We start from the raw sequence: 26,611 nt of genomic DNA, 5'->3' as shown, positions 1-26,611 counted from the left end.
CCTTATCTACAGACAACAGCCCTTCCCTCAGCACCTGATGTGCGTGGAACCAGCCCAGGTGCCAAGCCAACGTGCCAGCTCAGGGGCCAAAGTCCTGGGTACACAGATTGCTCCATAGAGCAGCGCTGAATTATGAAGACCTTGAAGTTTATTTCAACTCATTGGGCCTCAGTAACCCCGAGCCTGTAAAAGCTGTTCACAATTAGGGATACCTTGCCGGCTGACTGCCTACAGCTTGATGAGGAAAGACAAAAGAGCCTTTCTCAAGCCAGAACTCAAACATGATATATAAGGAAAAAAAGTGTGGAGTTACACATTAGGGTTCCAGTTTACTACAGAGCGGAGGGGGCGGTGCGCACCGCCGAGCTCCTCCCTTCACGCCGTCGTGAGGCGCCGCGGCTACCTCAGCACATCCGGGTCGGGGGCGGGGCCGGGCTCGGAGGTTGGTGCGTGACGTTGCCGGAGGCTCCGGGCCGCTCGGCGCCTGTTATTGTTCTCGCCCCGCGCTTCCGAACGCCGCCGCGTCCTTCCCGGGCTCCTCGGGAGAGGAGCGAGACGGAGAGAGGCCGATAGGGGCGGGAGGCGGCGGGGCGGAGGTCGGAGGGAGCGGCCGTTATAACCGTATCGAACTCTCCGCAGCGCGATCCCGGCCAGCGGGGGCGGGGGGGGAAGAGCGCGCACGTCACGAAGGAGCGAGCGAGAGGCGGCAGCGGGCGGCCATGGCCTACGCGTATCTCTTCAAGTACATCATCATCGGGGACACGGGTAAGCGGACGGAGCCGGGGGCGGGCGGAGCGAGCGCGGGGCCCGGCTCCCCGTCCCCATTTCCGCAGTGCTGGCGTCGCCGACGTGGTGGCTGCGAGCGGGGAGGCGGCTCCCCGCCCCTGCGCCCGGCCCCGCCCGGGGCCTCCGCCCGCCGCGCGGCCTCGGGGCCTCGGGGCCCGCCGCCGTCTCTCCGGCGTTGCCTGCGGCATCCGGCGGGCTGGAGAGCGGCTGTCCCCGCCCGCAGGCCGCTGTGCTGTGCAGTGCCTTCCGTGAGGGCCCGGCTGCAGATGCTGGGAGGCCTGTTACAGTGTCACAGCGTGCTGCCGGAGGGAAGCGGAAAGCTTTGTCTCTTTTTCGATGTATGCGATTTTTATTTTTCGGACCGCTGGTGCTGTGTGTTGAGTCGGTCTCATCCCGTCTCTTATTTTCCTTCGTAGAAACTTGCGGTGTGATGGTTGTCAGTGCCACGTAGCAAATAACCCCGCGTACTATTGCTGCGGGCATAACCGTACACTGATTGAAACTGCTGTCTGATGCTTCTTACCCAATGTGCCATATTCCTTGCCCCGTCCTTGGAGGTGTTCAAGACCAGGTTGGATGGGGCCCTGGGCAACCTGATCTAGTAAATGTGTATGTTTGGTGGCCCTGCCAGGCAGGGGAGTTGGAACTACATGATCCTTGAGGTCCCTTCCAACCCGGGTCATTCTGTGATTCTGTGCCCTTGGCACAGGGTGGATGTAGGTAGCGTGTTTCCATTCCAGCTGTTGTCAGGGGGAGGTAACTAACGTAGTTAGCTATTGTGCCTATGCATCATACATCTTCCTTGTTGTTTTCCTCATACCTGAGTAAATGCCTCCTGTAGTACATACCTTGCATGACGCAGGCATCATCTTAGATACTCTTGCAGGGATACTTCCATAATTGTACTTCATGAGCCATGTTGTAGGTAGAGTGTAATTAAACATGGCAGATGTGTTACATGTGAGGTTACTAAATATACTGGTTTCAATTACTACATTTTTAGAGGTCTTTTTCCATTTTTTTTAAGTCTGTTTTTGAACTCTGCAGGCATTTTTTAGGCTGGTGCAGTAGAAGCTGTAGTACAAATATCTGTTAAGTGAGGTATCCCAGTTTTAACTACCATTTTGGAAACGTTAGGTTTGAGATAAGTGAAAATCCAGTTGTTTTTTCTTGACTGTTTAAGTGAGTGACAGTTCATTAACCCAAAGGACAGGAGAACACCTGGGCAGCTTCAGGTGAAGAAGCAAGTTTATCTTCCCAGGAGAATGCAGAATAGTAATGCCGAGTTCAGAGTGATGGCGCCTCAGAACAGGTGATCAATTGTGCTGCATTTCTAAAGCTGTGATCGCTGAAGTGGTAGGGAAGACAGCAAACAACTGCTTTGCTATATTGATTGTATGCTGATTAAATTTTTAGAATGAACTTTCTATAGTGCAGCAGTCCGTGCTGCAATTCAGTTGCATGAAATGAGAAATGCAGAATTGATGTGTGTCACTCCTGTCTCTGTTTCAGCTTCTTGAGAGCCAGTTATGGGTATAGTAAGATAGAGAAGGGAGATATGGGAAAGAAAACATGTCAGAAATTTATCTTTTGTTTGTTTTGTTGTTGGGTTTGTGGTTTATTTGGTTTTGGTGTGTTTTTTTTTAGTTTCTTTGGTTTTTATTCAGAGTTGCTCTAGTGACAAGTGACAGGACGAGGGGAAATGGCCTCAAGTTGTGCCAGGGCAAGTTTAGGTTGGATATTAGGAAGAACTTCTTTACAGAAAGGGTAGTTATGTACTGGAATAGGCTCCCCAGGGAGGTAGTTGAATCGCCATCCCTGGATGTGTTTAAGAGCCGTTTGGATGTGGTGCTCAGGGATATGATTTAGTGGAGGGTTTTTAGAGTTAGGGTACTATGGTTAGGCTGGAGTTGGACTTGATGATCTTCAAGGTCTTTTCCAACGTGGGTAATTCTATGATTCTGTGCTCCAGGAAGCTAATTAAAAACAATGCAGTGATCATTTTTGAAGAAAATGAAATATGGCAGTAGCAGAAAGTTGCTTTTGCTTTCATTCAGATCTCCTATGAGTCTTTTAGAATTCTAACACAGCTAGTTAGAAGAGATAATTCATGCTGTACAGTTGTTTCTTGTCAAAAACACTGTGCTATTGCTACTGTAAACTCAGTCAAAGACAGTTGATCTGGTAGCTCTGATTATCACAGAATCACAGAATGACCCGGGTTGGAAGGGACCTCAAGGATCATGTAGTTCCAACCCCCCTTCCTGGCAGGGCCACCAAACATACACATTTTCTAGATCAGGTTGCCCAGGGCCCCGTCCAACCTGGTCTTGAACACCTCCAAGGACGGGGCATCCACAACCTCCCTGGGCAGTTCCAGGGCCTAACCACTCTCCTAGTGAACAACTTCCCCCTAACATCCAACCTAAATCTTCCCTCTTTTAACTTAAAACCATTTCCCCGTGTCCTGCTATTGTCAGCCCTTTCAAAGAGTTTACTCCCCTCCTGGGTGTAGGTTTCCTTCAGGTATTGAAAGGCTGCAATGAGGTCACCCCGCAACCTTCTCTTCTCTAGGCTGAACAAACCCAGCTCCCTCAGCCTGTCCTCATAGGGGAGGTGCTCCAGCCCCCGATCATCTTCATGATCCTCTTCTGGACCCTTTCCAAAATCTCCATGTCTTTTTTGTACTGAGGGCTCCACACCTGGACACAGTACTCCAGATGGGGCCTCACAAGAGCAGAGTAGAGAGGGATAATCGCCTCCCTATCCCTGCTGACCACCCCTCTCCTGATGGAGCCCAGGATCCCATTATAGAGATTAACAATGGATGGGGGCTATCTCGATCTGTTCCAGTGGTGTTTCATCACAGCATTAGCACCAAGGGCCTTGCGTGCCATGCAATTTTCACAGCAGTATGGAAATTTATCTCTGAGACTCGAGTGTCTTTGGAAGTGGATCAACTGCTTGGTGACTCAGCAATTGGTTGTAAACAAACTGTAGGAGAAAAGTAAGACAGCAGCAACCAAGGACAGATTTTAACATTTAGCTCATATTCTTTTTCAGCACTACAAAGCAAAGTGGGTTATGCAAGTCAAAAACAAAACAACGAAAAAACCTGCAGTTATACAAGACACCTGCTTGTGTCTTCTCCAGATTGTGATTCCTGGTGCTTTCATCTACTTAAACACAGGAATTCAGTATGATCTCAGCCTCTTAAAATGACAGCCACAGGAACTGACTGTGCAACACTGCCTTTTGCTCAACAGATCTTGTCACTTTGCTTACCTTGTTATTCATAGAACCATAAAATGGCCTGGGTTGAAAAGGATCGCAATGATGATCTGGTTTCAGCCCCCCTGCTATGTGCAGGGTCACCAACCACCAGACCAGGCTGGTGCGCTTAAGAGCATATGTGGAGTATTCTGCTTGGGCCTTGCTCTTGAGACCTTTGTATTGCGACTGATGGGGTATTTTTTGGTTTGGCTGCCAGCAGGAGGTGGTGTGTTCCTCTGCACTTTCCTATACATCTGGTTTTGGCCATCAGCTGAAGTTTAGGTGGACTTTGATCTGAGTCAGGGTGAACTCTCTTAGCACACAAAGGTTGCCAATTTTTGCAGCTATTTACTGAAAGCCTTCCTGTTCTTCTCAGAAGTTCTTCTGAATGACAGTGAGGTCTCCTTTACAGCTTACATGTCTTTCTTACCATATGGGAAGAAAATGATACATAAGATGTCTGTAAATAGTAGGGCTGGATTTCCCCCCTGCCACCTAAGTAGGATTTTCTGGTATTAGAGTATGTTTAGTAGTTTCCATTAAAGACTCTTACAAAACTTTAGTATGCCTGAAATATCAGTTTTGCAATGGTCAGATTTCTTGCCGCCAACATAACCTGTCAGTTGTATTCCGTCTGTGTATGATCAGTGTTACTGCATCTTCCATGAGTGTCTCTGTCTTCCTCTTTCCTTTGATGGGTTAGTTCAGCAATCCTCAGAGTTTCTTGTGTAATGAGCTTTGACTTGCCTTCCAAATTCAGTAAATAATTGCTACCTATAAACCAAGGGTATCTCAGTTGTTCTTACTAGGCAAAGATGAGAGAAAGCAGGATTGCTTTATGACCTCTCTTTCCTTACCTTACTTACTCCTTACTTAGCTTACTCTACTCTAGAATGTCTGCTGTTTCACTTGTCCAGGAGATTCTCAAGTGTTGAAGTGATTGAATTGGCTTTATTTTCTCATCTCTTTGTCAAGTGTTTCCAGTGTCACTGCACTTTATTCTAGGGTAGCCGTTACTTTCATGGCATTACACAAGGCAAAAGCCTCTCGCCCTTCATTTCTACAGGTATGTTACAATAGTTCTTAACTAAACAGGTTTTATCTCCCTAGAGCTGATGTGAACAATTCATGGTAGTTCAAGAACTTCTTCGTGCTGCAAATCAGGAAACTGAACCTATGCTACTTATATCTTGCCTTGAGATGCTTTTGATGACACTTTGATCCTGCTAGTGTAGATATTAGGTGTTGTGTAAGTACATCTTAGATTCTTACAAGTGGCTAACTAGAAATAGCAAACTGTAAGCACACTTATAGCAGTTTGAAACTGTGCAATCTCTCCTTCCTGTTGGTTTTATTTAAAAGAAAAAAAATCTGTTAATGACAGAGTTGTCTGACAGACATCTGTCTGATGAGAGTTTAAGGATAATCTTTGCTTTAAGTTAATGTCGTATTATGCTTAGCCCTTTGGAAGAGTCATATGTAACTCTACTTAGCTGAGTTGGAAAAATATGCTGTATTTGGAAAGGAAGGAGAGAACGAATGAGCTGCAGCCTGTGATGAGACAGGGGTTCATGAAACATCTGGAAGCAATCTAGAATAGTGCAGCCTACTGTAAGGAATCAGAAGTAGCTCATAAGCCAGATTAGAAGTCTGTATCTTGTGACATCTTTACTATTTAATTATCTGGTTTAAATCTGATTTAGTTTTAAAGTCTGTTATTTGAGACTTGTCTGTTGAGGCAGGCTTGAGTCTATTTAAAGATTTGTTTGTTTTCTTAATAGAAGTAGGAGAAGCAGGAAGCTTGTTTCAGTATTGTGGCTTTGGTTGCTTGGATGCCCAAGTGACACAGTTGATGACAGGTAAAAGGGAGAGGTCTGGCTCCTCATAATCTCGTGGGAATCTTTGCATTCTAGTATCACAGAATCACAGAATTGTAGGGGTTGGAAGGGACCTCTAGAGATCATCGAGTCCAACCCCCCTGCCAAAGCAGGTTCCCTACACCACACAGGTAGGCGTCCAGGCGGGTCTTGAATAGCTCCAGAGAAGGAGACTCCACCACCTCCCTGGGCAGCCTGTTCCAGTGCTCCGTCACCTCACCGTAAAGAAGTTCTTGCGCACATTCATGTGGAACTTCCTATGCTGAAGTTTCAGCCCATTACCCCTAGTCCTGTCCCCATGCACTACTGAAAAGAGACCAGCAATGAGCTGGTCAGTATGAGCTGATTTAACTCAAAAATGCTGTAGAAAAGTCCCTACATCTTGCATTAGCTGGTTTACCCACCCAGTAAGTAGTTGAGTTGGCCCAGGGGATTGCCTGCCAAGGTCTGGAGTGCTTTCAAGAGTGGAAAATGGACCTAGGAGAATTGGTGAGAGTGACATATCGCAGGAGTCAGTTTTTGCCTCTGTGGGTGGTGAGCTGATTGGTCACCCTGTCTTGTGAAGCAACAAGAAAAAGTGGTCTGTGATGCTTGAGCTAATCCAGTGCTTATCTGCTGCCAAAGTGGGAGGTCCTGGTTACCTCTTATCCTAGCTACAAACTTCTGAGCTATCAGCATCAGTACTTATCAATCCTTCAGAAAGACAGTTCAGTTCACAAAAGTGCTTTAAAGAAACAAGACCAGGCAAATAGCAGGTGTGATCAGGAAAGTATAAGAGCCATTCTGAATAAAGAGGCAGAACTGCATAGGAAGGTGTGAGTCTGCCTGTCGGATGTGGTGAGCAGTTTAACTAGAGGGATTTGCCTTCAGAATTCAGTACACTTAGGCTGGGTTGAATTGTTGTGGCTCCCTGTCTTCTGGCCGTAATCTGTGAGTAGGTGAGTTTAGTCTAGTGGTAATAAAAGCCTGGAAGTTCACAGTCTCATAGTCTCGTGCGGGTTGGAAGGGACCTTAGAGATCATTGAGTCCAACCCCCAGGATTCGAGCCTCTGTGTAGCAGAGCGGCACTTCTACCACTTGCGCCACAGGGGGGATTCGAACCTGGGCCTCCGGTGTTGCAAAGCGGCTCCTCTATGAAGACAGCAGTGCACCTCCGACTTTGTAGTTGACAGTTGGTCAAGCATAAAAATGTATATTTCTTTGCCTTTTCTTGAGTTTTTCACAGAAACTCGGAAGCTGGAAGGGAAGAAGGAACCAAGTCTGCTTTCTTGTCAAAAGCAATTGAACTGGTTTATCTGTATCATCACAACTGCTGTGGTTACAGAGCTGCTTTCTAAATTGCTACAAGCAGGGTCTGCTGCTGGAGGGATCAACTCTTCACTGTTTATTTTGTACCCCTCGTCTCATGCATGTTCCAATATTCTGGGTGTCTGTAGTTTTCTGTTGGGTCAGTTTCTTGTTTTAGCTCACTGTGTAATCTTGTGAGTGAGAAGGGAGAGGTTAGCTTTGCTGCTCTGTCTTGCTGAGTAGTGAAATGAATGCTGGTGCTGGAGTTAGGAGATATTGAAGCATCTCTGGGTCAGTAGGGACAATAGCAAAGTTGTGGTAATGTTTTGCCTAGGGAAATTGACTGCAGAGCAACACCTGGATAAGGAGGGAGCTGTTATGGAAGGCAGGGAGCTTTGGAGACTCCACAGGCTGCTGGTTTGGAATACAGAGATGGAAGAGTAAAGCAGTACTGTGGCGCAAGTTCCACATCACTTTCTATTGCTGCTTGAGCACTAAGAAATGAAGTGATTCTGCAACAGGGTCTTGCAAAGAAGCACACTGCTCTCTTTTGAGCACGTATCTGTTGCTTGAATTTGTTCCTAAGGAAAAGCTTTTGTTTGCCATTTGTTGGTGAAATGTATCCAAGATCTGTTTGTATCCCGTTTTAAGATGTTAAAGGGTTTTTTCTCCTCTGGGGATGGTTTGTCTGAAATAATTGTTGCAGTAAAACAGAGAATGAGTTAATAAATAACTAAATCTGTCCCTTCTGTGTTGTGCAGCTGACTAGTGTGAGACGTGATCATAGAGAGTCTGCTCGGCTCTTGTGAGGCCCCATCTGTTGTACTGTGTCCAGGTGTGGAGCCCTCAGTACAAAAAAGACATGGAGATTTTGGAAAGGGTCCAGAAGAGGATCATGAAGATGATCGGGGGCTGGAGCACCTCCCCTATGAGGACAGGCTGAGGGAGTTGGGTTTGTTCAGCCTAGAGAAGAGAAGGTTGCGGGGTGACCTCATTGCAGCCTTTCAGTACCTGAAGGAAACCTACACCCAGGAGGGGAGTAAACTCTTTGAAAGGGCTGACAATAGCAGGACACGGGGAAATGGTTTTAAGTTGAAAGAGGGAAGATTTAGGTTGGATGTTAGGGGGAAGTTCTTCACTAGGAGAGTGGTTAGGCCCTGGAACAGGCTGCCCAGGGAGGTTGTGGATGCCCCGTCCTTGGAGGTGTTCAAGACCAGGTTGGACGGGGCCCTGGGCAACCTGATCTAGTAAAGGTGTATGTTTGGTGGCCCTGCCAGGCAGGGGGGTTGGAACTACATGATCCTTGAGGTCCCTTCCAACCCAGGTCATTCTGTGATTCTGTGACTCCTGTTCCTGACGAAGGTTCCTGGCTGTCTATGAGAGCACAGTCTGCTCATGCTCTAGAAATGTATGGGTCACAGGCTGATATAATAAGCTGTAATATAATAATAAGATGTAATAAAAAATGTCCTGTTACAGATTTGTAGTGTATTAGAACTATAAAATGAAACAAAAATGTTGCTATTAGATGGAGGTATTACAATATTTATAAGCATTATCTAAAGATGAATTACAATGTAAATTTAAGAGGAGTTGCAGCTTTGTTTGCAACTTCTTGTAAAACTCAGTGCAACACTCATGGACTTCTGCAGGCTTTTGCTGGAGGTTGTGGAAGTAGCAGCATTGATTAAAAACTGGTTAATTTCTTCTGTTTCTGTTGAGTGAACGTATCATGGAAGCCTTGCTTTAAGAACATAGAGGTGCAGGCATCATGGTCATTTTGTGCTCACTACAGACCTTGCATGTGTCAGAGGGCTGCGCTTGTCCATCATCTGAACTGTGCTGACCGTAGTGTTTGTCTGTTCATCTGAACCAACAAGCTGCTCATCAGTCTTCCAAGAAGAAAGATCAGATTGCTGCATCTGAACTGGGGCTGGGACACTGAATCAAATGTTGTTTTGTTGATTGAATTTTGATACATTTCTGTAGTGACGGTAATGATAGTAAGATTTCTGAGGCTCTGGTTTATTCAGTGATACTTGAAATTACTTTTTCAGGTTAATGGCAGAAGCTTTCCTGTGTGCTATTTCTGGATTGATTTATAGGTTGTTTTCGTAAGCGAGATGGCGATTATGTTCTATGTGGGGCAGCTGTATTTCAGTAGTGGTGGTATAAAACTTATCTGTGTATGTAAACACTGCTCTGGGAGTACTATAATGGCTGTTATTTTAAGACTCCTTAGAGATCTGTGTTCTCTGTCTCTGCAGCTCCAGTATTCTGCCTGTCCTTCAATCTGTTTCTTATGTCTAGCGCTTGCCCATTCTTCTTCCTCTTCTGTTATGTCTGCTAACTCTATTGGAGGCTGATTGTGACATAACCTCTAAGTTCCCAGTCCTGGCAGCTTGCTATCATAAGCCAGAGAGCTACAGGAAAAAAAAAAACAACAATGTGTTAAGGCCAATGCTGTAAACTTTGCCTTGGGCTGTAGTTCCGTGCTACTCTAAACTGTTCATCTGCTGGCTACTGCATTTCTCCTCCCTCACTTAAACTCACTCTCATTCTTGTCTGACCTTGCATTAAGCCATTTCTGTTTGCTTTGTCACTTTTCTTGTCAGGTTAGCACGCTAACCCAGCACAAAACGGGAATGGCTTAGTCCAGTGAGTTCTGATGTGGTGTGGAGAAGGGAGCATGAACATGCTGCAGGGAAGAGTAGGGACAGCAGCACGAGGGTCTGGCTTAGCTGGCTGGAATTGCTGCCTCAATTGTTAGTTAACTCTTAGTGCTGAAATGCAAGTCTCCTATTTCTGTGAGCTTTAATTGAAACTGGTCTTAGCTTTTAAGGCTAAACAGACAGGCGGACAGTGAATTTGATGGAGTAGGCTTTGTTTTTTTGTGGAACTATCCTAAAAAACTCTGGGAATGTTGAAGTTAGCAGCAGAAAGATAAATGCCACTATCTGCAAACCTCTGGTGTATATATCTTGTGTCTTGAAATGTGGTTCTACTTGTCCCTCTTTTTCTTTCTTTCTGCTATCTTTCCTTGTCAGGCATGTTGCTCTTGATCAGCTGTTGACCTCTGATATGTGGCTAAACTAGCCTTACCTCCCTGGACAGTTTAAAGAAAGTCCAGCAGGAGGATGGGTGCTACAGTATTCCTTTTTGGTAGTGCAAAGTCTAAGTGTATGAAAATGAAATCACACAATCACAGAATTGTAGGGGTTGGAAGGGACCTCTAGGGATCATCGAGTCCAACCCCCCTGCCAAAGCAGGCTCCCTACACCATGTCACACAGGTAGGCGTCCAGGCGGGTCTTGAATATCTCCAGAGAAGGAGACTCCACCACCTCCCTGGGCAATGTTTGGGAAATGTGTGATTCTCAAGTTGTATAAGGCTAAAAATATGAAATGTGACAGAGCAGAACTGACAGAATGACACCTTCTAGGTAAAAGAACAAGAATAAACTACCTGTGAATAGTCAGTGTTTACAAATGCAGGCAGTTTGAGTATTCCTATCAACTATATCTGCTTTTATGTACTGCTTTTATGTATGGAAGAAATTGCCTGTTTGCTGACCAGTGTCTGCGTAGTGTGAAGTAGTTAAACCATGTGGGTCTGAGATCAGGGTGACTGTGTTATCCTGCTCGGTTGTAATGTGAGCTCACTTGTTGCCTATTCTGCACAGACTGCTTCTTGGCCTGTTGGGAGCTAGTGAGCAGTAAGACGTAATGGTCATAAACAGCCCACAAATACCTGTTGTTACCTCAGCTGATACATTAGGAGATGTGGCAATGAGGTGTTATTGAGGATCATGTTAGCTTGAGAGAAAGTTGAAACCACTGGGAGAGAGGTAGTGAGGAGCAGCAGGCCCTGTAGTTAGAGTGGTGAGAAGATACGGAATAGTGCTTTGAAAGCCTGCTGTGAAACACCTTGGTTTTGAAGACAGAACTACTTCTTCAAAATAATTAACTATTTTATTACACAGGAAACTTTAAAAACTGTTATGAGGGAGTTGTGTTTCTACGCATGTTTGAAACTCAGTATTTCAGAATCTAGTGATGAATTTTTAACCAATATACAGCATTCACCACAGTTGATTTATATTGACTCTTGAAAGATCATTTCAAAATTTACTTAATACTTTTTTCTCTTTTTCTTTTTAGGTGTTGGGAAATCATGTTTATTGTTACAGTTCACAGATAAGCGTTTTCAGCCAGTCCATGATCTCACTATTGGTATGTCTCTTTGGTTCCCCCACAATACTAATGTGCTGTTTTGAAACATATTTAAGATTGGTTGGATTGGGGCTTTTTTTTTAAGGGTTTTAAGCAAGTGAGGTGTCTCAGCACGTGTTTATGAGTGTGCTAAGCTAATGATGGAATTTTGTGTGGGAATAAATTTTTCTGTGGACAAACTTAGTCTTCAGATCAGTTTCACTGTTAACATATGACATATAACATATTAACTGTATAACAAATGCAAGCCTCTAGGACATTTGCAGAACCTTTGAACTTTTTCATGTTATTTCAAAGAACCTATTAAGCTCTCCTACTCATGCTGAGCATTGTACAGAATGTATCCCTAGTCTCTATTTTTAGTTTGTGTCCTGGAATAGGTAGACTTCCTGTGTTTGGAGGTACTAAAATAGACACTTGAAACATAAACAAGTGTTTTTCATGTAACAGAATGTATGCTGTGGCCATCTGATACAATTCAAACTTTTAGAGTAATTCAGTTTTCAGATACCTCTGATGTCTTGGCAGGAGGTAGGCTAGCTGAATAAAAAGCCCGAGCTTCTTCATGTACAGCTGACATCTAAGAGCAGGTGCAGAAACTAGTGGCATGAGGAAGTGAGCCCAGGTAGCAGCATAGTGAGTGGTGTGGGAATGGAGCATGGGAAGCTGCTTGGAAAAGAAGAAAGGAATATTGGCTGGAAGCTTCCTTCATTGCTACTGATAGGGCATGTTTCTGTTTTGACTAGAGTACTTCTCTCATTTACCCCAACAGATTTAGGAAGACAGAGATAGAGAGCATGAGTTCAAACTGATACAAATGCCCATGCAGGGCGAGATAGGATGGGTTATTATCTAATGTGCTTCCAGCTGATGATGATAAAACTCCAGAGAACCTGAGGATTTTGAAAGGTCTATGTAATGCAAGCACTTTCATATCAACACAGTACTACTATCAGTATAGTACAACAGTTTTACAAAGTGGGAGTGCAGTTTCTATTTCTACCGTGGGCAACTCAGAAGAGAATGGAAATTGAAAGTAGACATGGGGAAGAAAGTTACTTCAAGCGTGTAAAATTCTACCTGAAATGTTAGTATAAGTAGCCTAGCATATTGGTTCTTAAATTCAGAGATAAACTTCAATGAAAATCAGGAAAATGACAAAAATATCTGCTTCTGTACAGCCTGTGTTATAGCTACATGCAGAGTTGTGTGTAACTGTAATCGAATACTCAAACTTAAGAACTTAAAATGCAACAACTACCCGTATAGTTTTCACTTGAAAATGAAAGTAACTGGTATTAAAGTAATTGAAGCAAGGAGAAGCTGCGTGATGTAGTTAGCAGACAGACAAAACTAGGTTATGATTTTGTAGATGGAATGGGTGGCAAAAACTACTGTAAGGTTTTGTTAGCCCTGCCTATTGTGCTCAGGATTTACCCTCAGCTGCAAACCTGGAAAGCTTTTGTTCCCTCTTTGAAGAGAACATATTTTCAGACTGGGTTGTTTCAAATAGAGGTTTTTCTCTTAGCAAATGTTTTGATGTCACAGAGTAAATATTTCTGAATCTCCTGTGAGGTTGAGTGTAGAACCAAACATTTAGGAAGGTTGCTGAGTTTCAATCAGCTGTTCAGTATCTGCATTTTTGAGATCAAGTAGTAAGTGTTGATGCTTCTGGTAGTCTTAAGCATCTTCCTCTGGCTTTGCACTCAACATCAGAGCATTGCCTTTCACTTGCGCCCTCATTAGCACACCTTTCCCCTTCTTTTTATTTTGCATGTAATTACTGCAGGTTATTCAGATGGTAGAGCATGTCATTCTTTGACTGCTGGGTTCTATTTGGCTCCAGTATCCTGTGGGAGGGAGAGTGGTTTCCTTCCTGCCTCTCCCTTCCCAAAAGTAATAATACTTCTGCAGAAAGTAGCTGTGCCCTAAAATGTTCTCAGCAAGTTTTTGAAGAGGTGTTTGAAGTCTTTCAAGATAAGGATTGAAGATACAAATCTAGACAATTTTAAAATGAAGCTTATGCTTTTAAATCTTGGGGTTTTTTTGATGAAATGGTAGATGTGTGAATCATAGCTTAATGGAAACTTTGTTGTCTTATGGTTATGCCCACTAACTCCAGGTATTTTTCATGTTTTAAATACTGTAGTAATAGCCTCAAATTTATGCTTCATTTACTGATCTCAGAATTTCTTTAAAAGACTGATAGAAAATGCTGGATTTTTTCACTAAAGAAATTAATTTATTGATTGGATTTTTTTTCCCCTCTGTTACTTTCCTCTGTTACTTACCAGATTTGATCTTTAACTAGATGGGATTTTGGAAGCATTTTTTTTTTTTCATAAAGACAGATGAATTCTAACGAATACAGTAATAGAATTATCTTGTTGAAGGTGACATTATTCTGATTGTTTTGACTGTTCAGTTGATAATGAATTGTAGATTTAATTTCTTTTGAACTGTCTGCAGTAATAAAACATTAGTAGAATGTTAAAAATGACTGTGACTCTATTCAGTTTTCTATTTGTACCCAAGCACATGTTTTTTTCTGCTCTGAGAAACAGCCATTAAATCATTTTGATAACTTGGTAGGAAATATCTCCTTGGCAGTTGCTCTCTAATCAATGTATTTATAAGGCAGTTGGAAAGGTACAGTTTTCTTCCTTCTGGAAAACGTTCAAGCTCTTTAAAGCAGCTCAATAATTAAGTAAAGCAGGAGGAGAAATAGATTATTCAACTACTGTGAATGCAGGAACATAAGTTAACTCAGTACTGTATTTCTAGGAAACATTCTTCTTTCTGATGTCTTCTAATAATGTAACCTTCTATGAAATCTATCCAGGTGTAGAATTTGGGGCTCGAATGATCACTATTGATGGAAAACAGATAAAGCTTCAGATATGGGATACGGTAAGTAATAAAACAAATTACTTAAACATGTGGCTCCACCAGCTTTTTATTTTGTCATTATGATTAAGCTCTCCATGACCTAGACCGTGTTAGCCTAAGTCTTGCAGCTTTCTATGACTTCTCTAAACATGAAAAATGAGCTGAAAAATAATTCTTTTTTGATGTGTTGTGCTCTTAAAACTTTGCAAGTTTCTGCTGTTTACGCCATATGAGACTCTTCACTTTTTTTCTTCTTTTTTTCCAAAACTTGCTGTGTTATTCAGAACTTAGATTCCTTTGTGTAGTTCTCTCTTTGTGCTCATGCTAAGTTTGGCTAATGTCACTTTCTGTTGACATGTGTTTTGTTCAAGAGTTTTGCTCAAGAGCTGTCTAGAGTAGATTTTTGCATTTGCAATGTGGGATGTAAAAGTTACTGCTCTCTGTTTTCACAGAAAACGTCAAGAACTCTACTATAGTCATCATAATACTTGAACGGTTAAGAAGGGGTGGTAAAAGCAAACAAACCCATAGACCTTGACTTTCAGGGGGAGTTCAGATTAAAACATGTATTAGCGAGGTCAGATATATTCTTGTTGGTTGCTGTAGCACACAGAGCTGTTGGCCTCAGTGTTCTCATTGTGATTCAACATCTTGAAGACACCCATATTAATAACTTATTTTGTGTGTTTAGCTGTTTAGTCACAGTTTTATGTCCTTTTCCAAAAGCATTTTAAGATACCTGTAGGAACCAACAGATGTATATTCATGTTTGTGCTCTTTCTGGCATTGCAAATCAGTAAGGGAAGATACGTTAGATATACACGTGCATATAAAAAATATAAGCAAAAGCAGTACTTTAGATAACTACATAACTAAAATCAAATGTGCCTTATTTATTTTACAAGATCATCATTTAAATTCATGTCTAAAACCTGTGCCTCCTTACATATTCTCCATGGTGTAAATGAATTATGCTCAGGTTGTACATCAGGCTTTTTCTAAGCCTGGACATTTTTACAGCTACAGCTGTGGATCTGTAACCTACCAAAGTAGCTGAGACTTCATAAGTTCAATAGACAATCAGAGGGCAGCATAAAGAGAAGTTTCAGGTGCAGACTTTTAGTATATGACATAACCGTGTGATGACAAATTAATCCTGGTTTCCTGAAATTGGGACAGATTGTCTGCAGACAGAATTACCTTTTTTACTACCTATATAGTCATTGCATTTCAATATCTTTCAGACTGATTTTATTCACGTGCTATTACCTGTTGCCTGGATATGTGTGAGCTTTACCTATTTTTTTAGTAGATTGTTTTCCTTTGTGCCTCGAATTGAGTAGCTCTTCTGTCTGTTTGGCTACTTACATGCTTGCAAAGTGTCCGATAGCCACGAATTCAATGGAGTTGCTCATGATTGTAAATTATAAGCTGTTTTTTTGGCAGGGATTTTATTTGGCAAGTTTCTTAACTGGTAACATAAATATACTAAAAATACTCATTGAAAGCTTTCATATTCTCTGAATAGATTGGGTAATCATGGTTAATAATTTATCAATTGTAAGCACTGAATGGCTTAGTATGTTGCCTGGAGTTAAAACATAAACTGCATGCAGACTTTTTAAAGTACAGGATAAATGTATTGTAATCAAGTCTTATAAGCATATCTACGTTCCAGTGGCTCAGTTTTGGGCTTGGCTGCAAAGGTGTTAAAGAAATGGTGAGATAAGAAATGCAGTGAGGCACATTTCAAATGTACGAATGCCAAGGTACACATATATGTCCATAATGACTAAAGTTACTGTGTCTCTGTTGTTTGTTTGGGCTGAACATTGCCTGCATTTCTTTTCTTGTTAACAAAAGCTGCTAATTGTTGCTGGTGCTATCCTGATATTTATTAAGCTGTAACAATTTCTGTTAGACAAAAGAAAGGCGTGTGGCTAAGAGAACTTGATACACTGAGTCACACGCAGCACCACCACTTCTCTGATTTAATGCTGTTCTTACATGCCTACTTTTGATCTGTTACTGAGCAAGGAGCATCTTGAGCAGATGCATGAGAAATGGAAAACCAGATAAAAAGTTGTTTTCCCTGGTTAAAAGTAAATAAGGACTTTGGCTTTCTTAAGCAAATTTTTCTTACCTGATACTTCAGTGCTGTGGTGATCAGTTTGTTTTCTTCAGCAGATCAGTGCAGCTCCAAGGAAAGGTGCATTCCTTAGTAAAAGGGCAGTGCGTGGAAGCTGCAGCACAGCTTACTGCAGGAGTCAATTAACTTGAGGCAGCTGAAGTGAACAGCACTGTGTGTCAGTGAGATCCGTTTGTGTGGTTTCTGTTGGATTTCTTTTATTATTCTTTTTCGTGCCATAACTCAAGAATATTTCACTTCATTAGCATCTTAGTTCGATTCAGGAGTGGGCTGTAGAAACAGGGGCTGCTTACTGCACTTTGGGTTTCGTGTGGGAGTACACAAGCTGGATTCCTTTTGGATGAGGCTGCACTGGAAGATATGCTCAAGGAATGCATGTGTGCCCATTAGCAATTGTAGTACGGTATTTGTTCCTGTGAGCTGATGTCTAGTAAAACTAGTCTGAAGTGAAATGAAAGCAAAATGTTGGACAAAGAAAACTTGAATAAACAATGCTTGGTGTGAGCATTGTGTACTTGTGTTCATTGTTGCAGTCTCGAGACTGCTTCTTTTCATACATAGACACCAGCAGCCAGAGCATGCCCTCATCATCTCCCAGCAGTGGAGCATGCTTCTGGATAAGTTCTCTCTGCTGTCCAGCTCCAGAAGCTCGTTGCAGTGTGCGCTGCAGCATCTCAAGGTGTTTAGGTCTGAAAGTCCTTGGATTTCATTTCTAGTTCCTAAAGCTTTTAGATCAGTCAAGGGGGATGCAAGTATTAATTATTATCAATTAATTACAAAATTATTATTTTGTCTGCCCCTGGATTATTTCATTTCCTCTGATCTTTATCTTATGAAAGATTTTCATTAGTTGGAAAGATTGAAGAGTAGTTTTGCCAAAAATAGTTATCTGGTAGTTCACTAGTATGAGAAGTTTGGATGCTGTTTTTTGGTAGAGTGTGGTAGTTGATCTAGCATCAGTTACCAGCATCCCCTTTCTGTCTGGGGACCTAGAAGTGGAAGTGGCCTGTAGAAGCTGGTAAGGATCAGCTACCGTGTTTGTTCTGGGAGCTGTTTAGCTTCACAGGGTTAAATGTGCTGTGTAGATGAAGGTTGCTTGTCTTGTGGCAGTACAACACTGAGAAATATAAAAATCATTTCTCCTCAGAAGAAAACTTCATTGTTGCAGAATGCTGCTGGGCTTGTTACCAGGCTGAGTCAGTATCCTCCTTTTTGTTTTTGACAGGGGTTGTTCTGTATTGTATTTATTGGTACTTACATCATTGTTGATGAGCAAAAATAAGCAGCAGTTGAAAGAGGGAATTAAAGTCCTCTCAGATGCTATGGAGGGTTGAGTCTAAGTAATACTGTTTGTGTTTTACAGATTAAATTGATGTGAATGAGAATTGTTTTTTCTGTGTTTGAAGACAATTGTTAATATTTCTCCTTCATTTCAAGGAAATCAATGATTAAAAATATTTATTTCATAATAACAAAGAAAGATCTTACTTAGGATAAGGCCTGAGATAGGAGAGCTAGTCTTCCTTCTGTCTGCAGTGAAACTTGAGTTCAAGTGGCCCTAGTTATTACTTCTAATAGTGGAGAGCTGAAGCTTTCTGGTTCTGTAAGTGTGTTGGGAATTGCTTTGTGTGTTTAAATTGCATGCATTCAGCATCAGGAAAGAAAGGCATGTGTACAGTTCCACCCTTGGGTATTCTTATTCCTCAGGAAATTTCAGTTCTTATCAGGATGCTGACAGAGTTACTTTTGAAGTAGTTTGTAACTTGGCCGAATAATTCACGCAAGTCTGACATCTTTAAAAGTTCTAATGAATTCATATTCACCTGTGTCTTTTTGTTTCATCTCTTCTGCAAGATGTGGATCTTAGTAAAGAACATTTTTGCTGGAAGGCACCATTGTTTGTTTCTGGTTAATTTTTTTCCCCCCAGTTTGCTCCAAAAGTAATGCCTGCTATTTATTTCCATGGAGATGACAACAGGTGCAAAGAGTGCAATAACACTGTTTGATAGAGTAAAATTTTGGCTACAAAACACTAGTTTTCAACATAGTCACCATAATTAGGTTTGCATTTTCACCAGGAGTGAACAAGTGCCTGCATGCTGTGCACATAAAAAGTCTCCACCAACAGAGTTGACCTGCTGTTGCCACTGCTGAAATGCACCACCCACTGCAAGCATTGATGAGTGTCAGTGGTGCAATTTTTTCCACATGGAGGAATTCGCTTCCACCCCTTTGCTTCATATGCACTTCCATGTCAGACACTATTTGATCAGACTGCCCCTCTGCTTCCATCTGTCACGTGGCAGCAAAATGTAATGGAATACTGGCAGGAAGATTCAGTCTCTACTGCCATACCACCATCGCCATCTGTCTCTGATGTCGTGTGCCAGTGTAATAATACAGGTGACATTACTTCTGGATCTATGAGAAGCGGTCCAAAAATACACAGCAGGATCTTTTGAAGTACCCTTTTTAATAACAGAGACTTGTCTGTACGTTTCACAACTGAAACCTCCATAACTACACTGCATCCTTGGAAATGCTGCTGAGATTTCCTTTCGGAATGTAATACTTGAAGTTTTTTTCTCTCATGTGCCGCAGGTGTGTTATCTGTAATGCAGTTGCATGGCCTAGAAAACTTGAGCTCAGTCTGTATTTCTGTGCACCTAATGTGATGGGCAATGCTTTACGTTCTGATAGTACCATTACTTTGAAGTTGCACCTTGATCTATACACAGATTTATATTTAGAGAAGTGTGGGAATGTATGTCCCCACAGTTGAGCAGTTCACGTAGGCATTAAGGCTTCTAGTATTATTTTGAAGACTTGTAACTCAAACTTTGATTACTTTAGTCACTCGTTTTAGAAAGTTTATCTTCATTAGCTGATATGGTATGAGCTCTAAAAGCTCATAGTCCAAAAGACAACCAAAGCAGGTGTTATTTAACAAAGAATCAGTTGCTTATCAGAGGCTTGCTTTTTCTACTTCTACCTTCTTCTACTGTGCCACTCTGAAAGTGGGTGTAACCTGACATTGCCTCAGAGCAAAGGCCTGTGTTGTTTCTACCAGATGTAATTAGGTCTTCATTTAGTGTCTACTGCCGCTAACTACTAACTCCCCTGCTCCTTATTCCCTCATTCAATCTCCAGCATATGTTGCTGAAAAATTAAACAGCTGTGTCAGGCAGAGTGCTTGGCTGGGGGAAGTGCTCCTTCCCTTCTGCTCAGTTGGTGGGGAGGCCACACCTCCCAGTGTCCTGTTCTGGGCTCCCAATACAAGAGACCTGGGCATACTGGAGAGTCCAGTAAGATGATGAAGGGACTGGAGCACCTTTATTTGAATTGATGTTCAGAGAGTTGGGACCCTTCAACCTGAAGGAGTCATGAGGGAGGATTCTTACCAGGGTCTGTAAATACCAGAAGGGGGTATACAGTGAAGATGGAGCCCAGTGGCAGGACCAGATGTTGTGGGTACAAACTGGAACACAGGGGGTTCCCTTTCAACACCAGGGAACACTTCTTTGGGAAAGAAAATCTGTGAATGACTGTCTGCTGCCACAGGTTCCCTAGAAAGGTCATGGTCTCTGTTTTGGAGATGTTCAGAAGCTGCCTGAACATGGCCCTGAGCACCCAGCTGTGGGTGTCACTGTTTGAGCAGGGGACCCAGAGATCCCTTCTGATCTCAGTTGTTCTGTGAGGAAACTGAAAATTTGGAAATTCCCTTGAATATAGAAGTGGAGAAAAGTGTTACATTTTAGGAGAGTATGGAAAAGATTATATGCATGATGTTAATTTCACTTGACAAGATGGAGGGCTCTACTCTTGTATGAAAACCTGGTTTGGTTTTATACTGAGCTTCTTTACTACTAGATCTATCCATTGCTTCTCGAAGCAAGTAGCTGAACTTTAATTTGTCCCTCTTTGCAAGTTAGATGAAGTATTAAAATCATAAGAAATTTGTATTTTAAAATACGCTATTATAGTAATAATTACTGTATTTTGGGGTATAAACATATGCTTCTGTATTTTGTTTTCCTCTCCTCTTGAAATAAAGGGGTTGGAAGAAAAAGAGCAAGTTGTCAGATGAAAAGTGCTTCAAGTAATAATGATAAAAATAAATATAAATGGAGAATCTTTTACATGCCTAATCCATGTTAATCTGACCTTACAGTTCTTTCATTTAGATTTCTTTTGTTGAAATAGACTTCAAATAAATGCTTCTTATTCTTCTATGTATAGTAGGTAAATCTCTACATGTAGAGATGCATTTTTATGTATTACACATAGATGTATACCTTCATATATTGTATTTTGTGGAGTTTCTCTACAGAAACTCAATTTTTTCCTGGTTAGAAGATAAAAGATGGTTTGGTTTCTGTTGTTTTTGTGTAAGCAAACACAAGTTCATTATTGCTAAATGGAGAACTGTATCTCTGGAGAAGATGGTAATGTTTTCCACCCTCTTCTCAGTTTTTCCTTCAGGAAGCAATGGTATTTAAGAGATATCATCATGGGCAAGTAATAAACAGTTGAAAATGCTACAGAAATATCAGAATTGAAATACCAAGTGATTCTTGTTAGAGCTTCAAATTCTTACATTCTTGTAGAACTGGTAGAATCTCTGGCAATTGTGCTTGACTTTAACTTGTTCGTCTTCCACAGCAAATTATTTAACGTGACACAGTTGAATTGATGAGGGTGAAACAGGCAGTCTTAGATGTGGTAGGCTTTGCGTCAGTAATGCACATTTTTTTAGCAATGCTTAGAATATATTATTAACAGTAACTGGTTTAATGACTAGTAAGGAGGAAAATATTTTATGCGTCTACTATATGCACTTGAGCAAGTCATCACACTAAGATGAAACTCTTGACTTTTTTGGAGCTCCTTGGCAAGACATCCAGTACTGAGCTAAATGCCTGTTTTCTTTTACTATTCCTTAGTGTACTCTAGTAGCTTGCCTATATTTTGTTACCTTTGTCTGTATGAAGATGGGCTTGGATTGGACTCTTGTCCTAGTCCACATAAAAACGCTGTGCTCTAGATTCTGCTACTGTATGTTCTCATTGAGTGGTGGAGTCTAGCCCAAGTGTTCTTGAAATTCAAGAGAACCATATGTTATGGAAGTACAGTTATTGTGAGAAGATTCTGTAGGTCTGGCTGAATCATAGCTTGTACATAGCACAAACTTTGATAAATATTTCATTCTCATTTTCAATAGCTTTAAATCAGAATAATTTCCTGTAGTCGTAAGGATAACTATCTTACTGCATGTGTCATTTTTCACTGTTAACATTTGTGTTTCTTAATTATGTTCTGTGCTATCTTTGAATTAAGCTAAAGCTTTTAATACTAAAAATCTTTTTTTCTAGTAACTGTTAATTGCTGGATAGCAACTTCTGAAAAACACAAGCATGGGAGCTCAAGATTTGCAACTACAAATATTTATCTTTCAGGGCTTTGATTTTTAATACAGGAGGGAAAAGGGTTATACCTTTGTCTTTTAGCTTTTTCCACACTAACTGTTCAACCTGTGCTCCTTAAAATAGTTTTCATAAATGCAGACAAGGTTTTGGGTTGACTATTGCATGTTAGCGAGGGATATCTTAGAAAGAAAACTCAAAGCAGCTGTGAATTGTTGGAAGGTGATTAAAATGTAAACTGATAAGAATGTTCTTCTAAGAGCTGAGATTTTTACAGAACGCTTTTCTGTAAGAACTGTCTAATTTCTGTAGTATCTCACAAGTTTTTCACCAGTGGATATGGAGACGACTGTTGCATTCTGTGGTTCTTTGACACGTGTTATTTATCAAGTACAGGGGAAATTGATTAGCTGTGGAGCAGAATTGTGTAGAATTAAATTCAAAACCATTTTCTGTTTTTTCATAATAAAATGATTACTGAAAGAATTCCATCTGAAGACTGTTGAAAGCTGGCTGCAGTTTATGATATAACGGATAAAATCTGCATCCTTGGCCTTCCAACAACCTCTACACCAGCAGATGGTGGGCGTAAAGATGTCATTCATCATTTATTTACAATGGGCTTTATTTATTCTAGTGTCAACAGCTGCCCCAGGGAGCGGGTTATTGAATTCAAATGTGAAGCTCTGGGTTATTTGCTTCCTTTCAAATTTGTCTTCAGAGCTTAGTTGCTAGGAGTCCATTCTGTGCTCTAATAATGATTCATGTATTGTGAAGCCATTCAGTAAATTGGGTTGTCAGGGATTGCCAAAAAAGGTTTAGAGGTCTTGTTCCGTTTTTTTTTCTTCTTCTTTCTTTTTTTAACTGCACAGTGCTGTAGTTGGTGTCTCCTCCTTATGTGCCTTCTTTACCAGTGTTAGAGACTTTGTGCCCAGTTGTTCCCTCTCTGATTTCCCCTCCTTATACTTCCTTGCCCTCACAAAAGTAGTAAGTTTATGGTTTTCAGCAATGAAACACAAATTTGAGACATGAAATAATGAAACTTTGTCTTCTGCAGGCAGGGCAGGAGTCCTTCCGTTCCATTACGAGGTCATACTACAGAGGGGCAGCAGGGGCTTTACTAGTGTATGACATTACAAGGTGAGGATATGGAGGAAGTTACAACTGTACTAAAATTATGTGTCTTTATAGACTTGTATTGTGATATATAGCAATGTTAAAAATGTCTAATTCAGCATGGTTTATTGTAGAAATACATACAATCTAATGTTCTATCGTATTTGTTAAGTAATCAGTATCAAATAAAATCCAAGGTCAGTATATATGCTTCTGGTTTTATCAGTATACTGGTTGAGAAAAAGTAAGTATAAACTCTTGGGAGGAATCAAAGTATTTATATAAAGTATTTGACCATGAACCTCTGGATTCCCTTTATTACGAATGGCATTAAAATATTTCATTAATTCCTTTTTTTGTGTTTTTATTACCGTGAACTATAATTTTTCTTTTGCTATAGCAAACTTTTTACTTAGCTGCAATTCTTGAAATAAATGAGTCAAAAGTAGCAAAATATCAGAGTCTGATTACATAGAAATACCAGGAAACTTCTACCTATGCTGTCTTTTATCAAGCTGGGGAATATAGTTCTCAAGGTGTGATTTCAGTAGCTGATGTTCAGAAGTAACTGAGATATTCCTGCAGTCTTGAATAAAGTGTCTGTAACTCTTGTCTGCAATACCATGGTGTGATTTTCAACCAAAAAATTTATTACAACTCAATTGTGAAAATATACGGGCTCCAAGGCATTATTACGTTGTGTGATTCCTTTTTGTGGATCTTGGGTCTCATTGCTGCATTAAGCAATGAGATTTCTTAGTTTTCCTTTTGTTCCCTGCTTATTTTTAAATGTCAGAAAGCAATCTGTTCTTTCCAGTTGACTTCCAACAAATCAGTCTTTGATTTGTAAGTAGGTGGCTTTCTGCTTGTGAAATATTAAATACACGTTCACGTTATTAAATATTTAGTGTACATTTTCTGTGAGATCTGTAACATTGTCATCTTGTACCTATCTTACTATAAAATACTTTACTGCTAAATTCATTATTAAATTTATAAATTCAGAGAAAACGATTGTCAACTTTTTCATTTGCCAGTAGGATAAATATTACTTTATGAATAAACGACTCTCTGTATTGTTGTTTGAATTCATTTGAGGATGTTACAGACTTCTAAAACTGCTGTCAGCAGACTTATCTGTGTATAACAATGCAGATTTTCATGACCATAAGAATACTCTCTGTAGTAAATGTTTCCAGTTACTCTTTAGTCAGAGTTCATTAATGCTCCATGTCTACTACATTTTTGTAGGCTTGTTTTCCTCTCACAAAGGGATTACTGGCTTTTATCCCTGAAGCGTATATACTAATAAATAAGTTGGTTGCTCAGGTAGAGAGGCTAACTAAGAGAGGAGAAAAATATTTGTGTATATATATTTTTAAGTACTGCCTTTGATTTTCCTTCTCTTCCGTATCCAGGAGGGATACTTTCAATCACTTGACAACTTGGTTAGAAGATGCTCGTCAGCATTCCAATTCCAACATGGTTATAATGCTTATTGGAAATAAAAGGTAAAACTTAATGAATTATGACTTTGTAGATGGTGGAAATTTAAAACTTTTCTCATTACCTGTTTGGTTTTTTTCATCCTAAGTGGTAATGACACCACCTGTAAGCGCATAGATCTGTCCCTTTTAAAGGGAATATGGCTTCTTATTTGGGCGTTTTAAAATGGGTTGCTATTCCAGTTAAAGAGTCACAGTAGAGGAAATGTCACTGAGCAAAATGAAATCCATGCTATCAGATTCACTTGAAAAACATTTATCAAATACAAAAAAATGCATGCCTCAGAAATTACGAGGTGCTTCTGAATTTGAGGCTTGCTTCATGTTCTGTACATTTCAACTGGGAGTGGGGTCAGAAGCTTTTTAGCCATGTCCTAATAATTTAGAAGATTTGTAAGTTTGTTAATTTGGAAACAGTTATCTGCTTGTTTTTTTCATCAACAAGACTGTCCAGAGTTCTGAAATGGTTCCCTTTTGATGCTTAGACTCTGTGTTGAAAGTTTTCTTAAAAATTTTTTACAGAATACATTAGGTTTATCTGTAGTTTTTCTGGTTCTTAATCTACTGAACTGTAACATCAGCTCTAGATCGTTACTGAATGTTAGTGGTTTTTTGAACATCAAAATATTAAATCAGAATTTAATGACCCATTAGATACAGGTCTTTACCTAATTGATTTGTCTCCTTGTCTCCATGCCTAAGTAGTTTTGAAGGTAAAGATGCCAGCTGAAGTAACTGTGTATGTTTGTCACTTAAAATTTAATGAACAGCTGGATCATTTCTTAGATGCTATTGAGAAATAACTTTGTAGTGAATATGGTCTAGTTTGGCTAGTCTGGCCTGTTCACCTCTTGTTTTCTTTTTCTTCCCCTTTCCATCCCCTTCTGTTTTCTTCTCTCTGTCCTTCTACCTTTCTCCCCCTCAAAAAACAAAAACAAAAAAACCATGCTAATCAGTAAGTAATTATGAAGCTTGCCCACATTTTTATATGTAATCTGAAAAATGACCAGGAAGGCTCTTTTTATTAAAGGAATGTGAGAATCAGTCTTCACAAATTGTTTATTAATGAAACTTTGATAAGCCCATGATGTCAGTGACCAGCAGTTTTTGTGCAGGTGGCACTGAGAGAAAAAGTGTGTGCTATTTACTTGCATGACGCACTATGGAAAAAAAAGGGGATTATTTTCAAGCCTCAAAGAGAAGAATGGGAAGAACATTTCCTTCCTGCACTGTACTAACAGCATGTTACAGTTCTTGTAGTAGAGCATACTGCTGGGGATGTGGAAGAACACGTATACTAGCAAAATATTTTTAGAACAAACTTCATTGTTAAGAATCCCAAGAATGCACTTAGATTTGTTCACTGACTTACTACTAAATTTGAGGGGAGTTGAGAATTTAAGCTGAAATACAATAGCTGTTTTTTGAAAACATTACAAATATTGGTATTAAACGTGACAAATGCTATACTTAATCTCCTTTCCAGAACAAAGCATAGCTAGATTGATCTAGTAAGACCAAATGCTTCGAATTATTGGAATGGGATGTATGCAGAGAGGAAGACAACTGTGGTTAGTAGAAGCAGTTAAAGCTCTTAAATGGATATCTTTAGTTACTGGGAATTATTGGGTTATCACTGCAGTTTTCAATGCAATGGCATTATTTCAAATTAAATAGTTGTTTATTTCTATTTTAGCATGGAGATAGCACTGTAGTGAATTGGGTTTTAAATAAGATATTTTTGAGGGTAGCATGGTAGTAGCAATGAATACATTATTCTTGTTCAAGAATATCATGTTGAATGGCTATCTCAGGCACATGAGAATAATCTTTTTTAGCTTATCTTAAGCCTGGAGCTGAGATACTAGAAATGCTTACAGTCTGTGAGCATCAACTTTAATTTTTTGTTTTGAGAAAACAATTCTTCTATCCTTATCTTTGAATGCTCCATGTTTAAGTGATGTGTTGAATTGTCTTTACTCTAAAATTTATCTGAGCTAACAAGTAGTTGTAAAAATAACAAGAGCTTGCTTTGCTGCAGAATAGATACCACATTGAGTGTAACATAGGTTCA

At 40.5% G+C, this 26,611-nt stretch overlaps 1 protein-coding gene across 1 annotated transcript in view; it reads left to right on the top strand.

The window, feature by feature from the left end:
• The first annotated feature begins 432 nt into the window (after positions 1-432).
• RAB2A (RAB2A, member RAS oncogene family) overlaps positions 433-26,611 on the top strand; it is a 40,103-nt gene continuing 13,924 nt past the window's right edge. Inside the window, exons 1-5 of the mRNA XM_015855618.2 lie at positions 433-765; positions 11,384-11,455; positions 14,298-14,365; positions 22,974-23,056; positions 24,451-24,543. Of these exons, the coding sequence (XP_015711104.1) occupies positions 720-765; positions 11,384-11,455; positions 14,298-14,365; positions 22,974-23,056; positions 24,451-24,543 (362 nt within the window). The 5' untranslated portion in view covers positions 433-719. The remainder of the gene's footprint in view (positions 766-11,383; positions 11,456-14,297; positions 14,366-22,973; positions 23,057-24,450; positions 24,544-26,611) is intronic.

This window comes from Coturnix japonica, chromosome 2 (genome assembly GCF_054131305.1).
Source record: "Coturnix japonica strain WE chromosome 2, WE-NBRP24, whole genome shotgun sequence".
Lineage (NCBI taxonomy): Eukaryota > Metazoa > Chordata > Aves > Galliformes > Phasianidae > Coturnix > Coturnix japonica.
The sequence above is the reverse complement of the archived record's forward strand: the minus strand, read 5'-3'. Positions and strand labels throughout refer to the sequence as shown.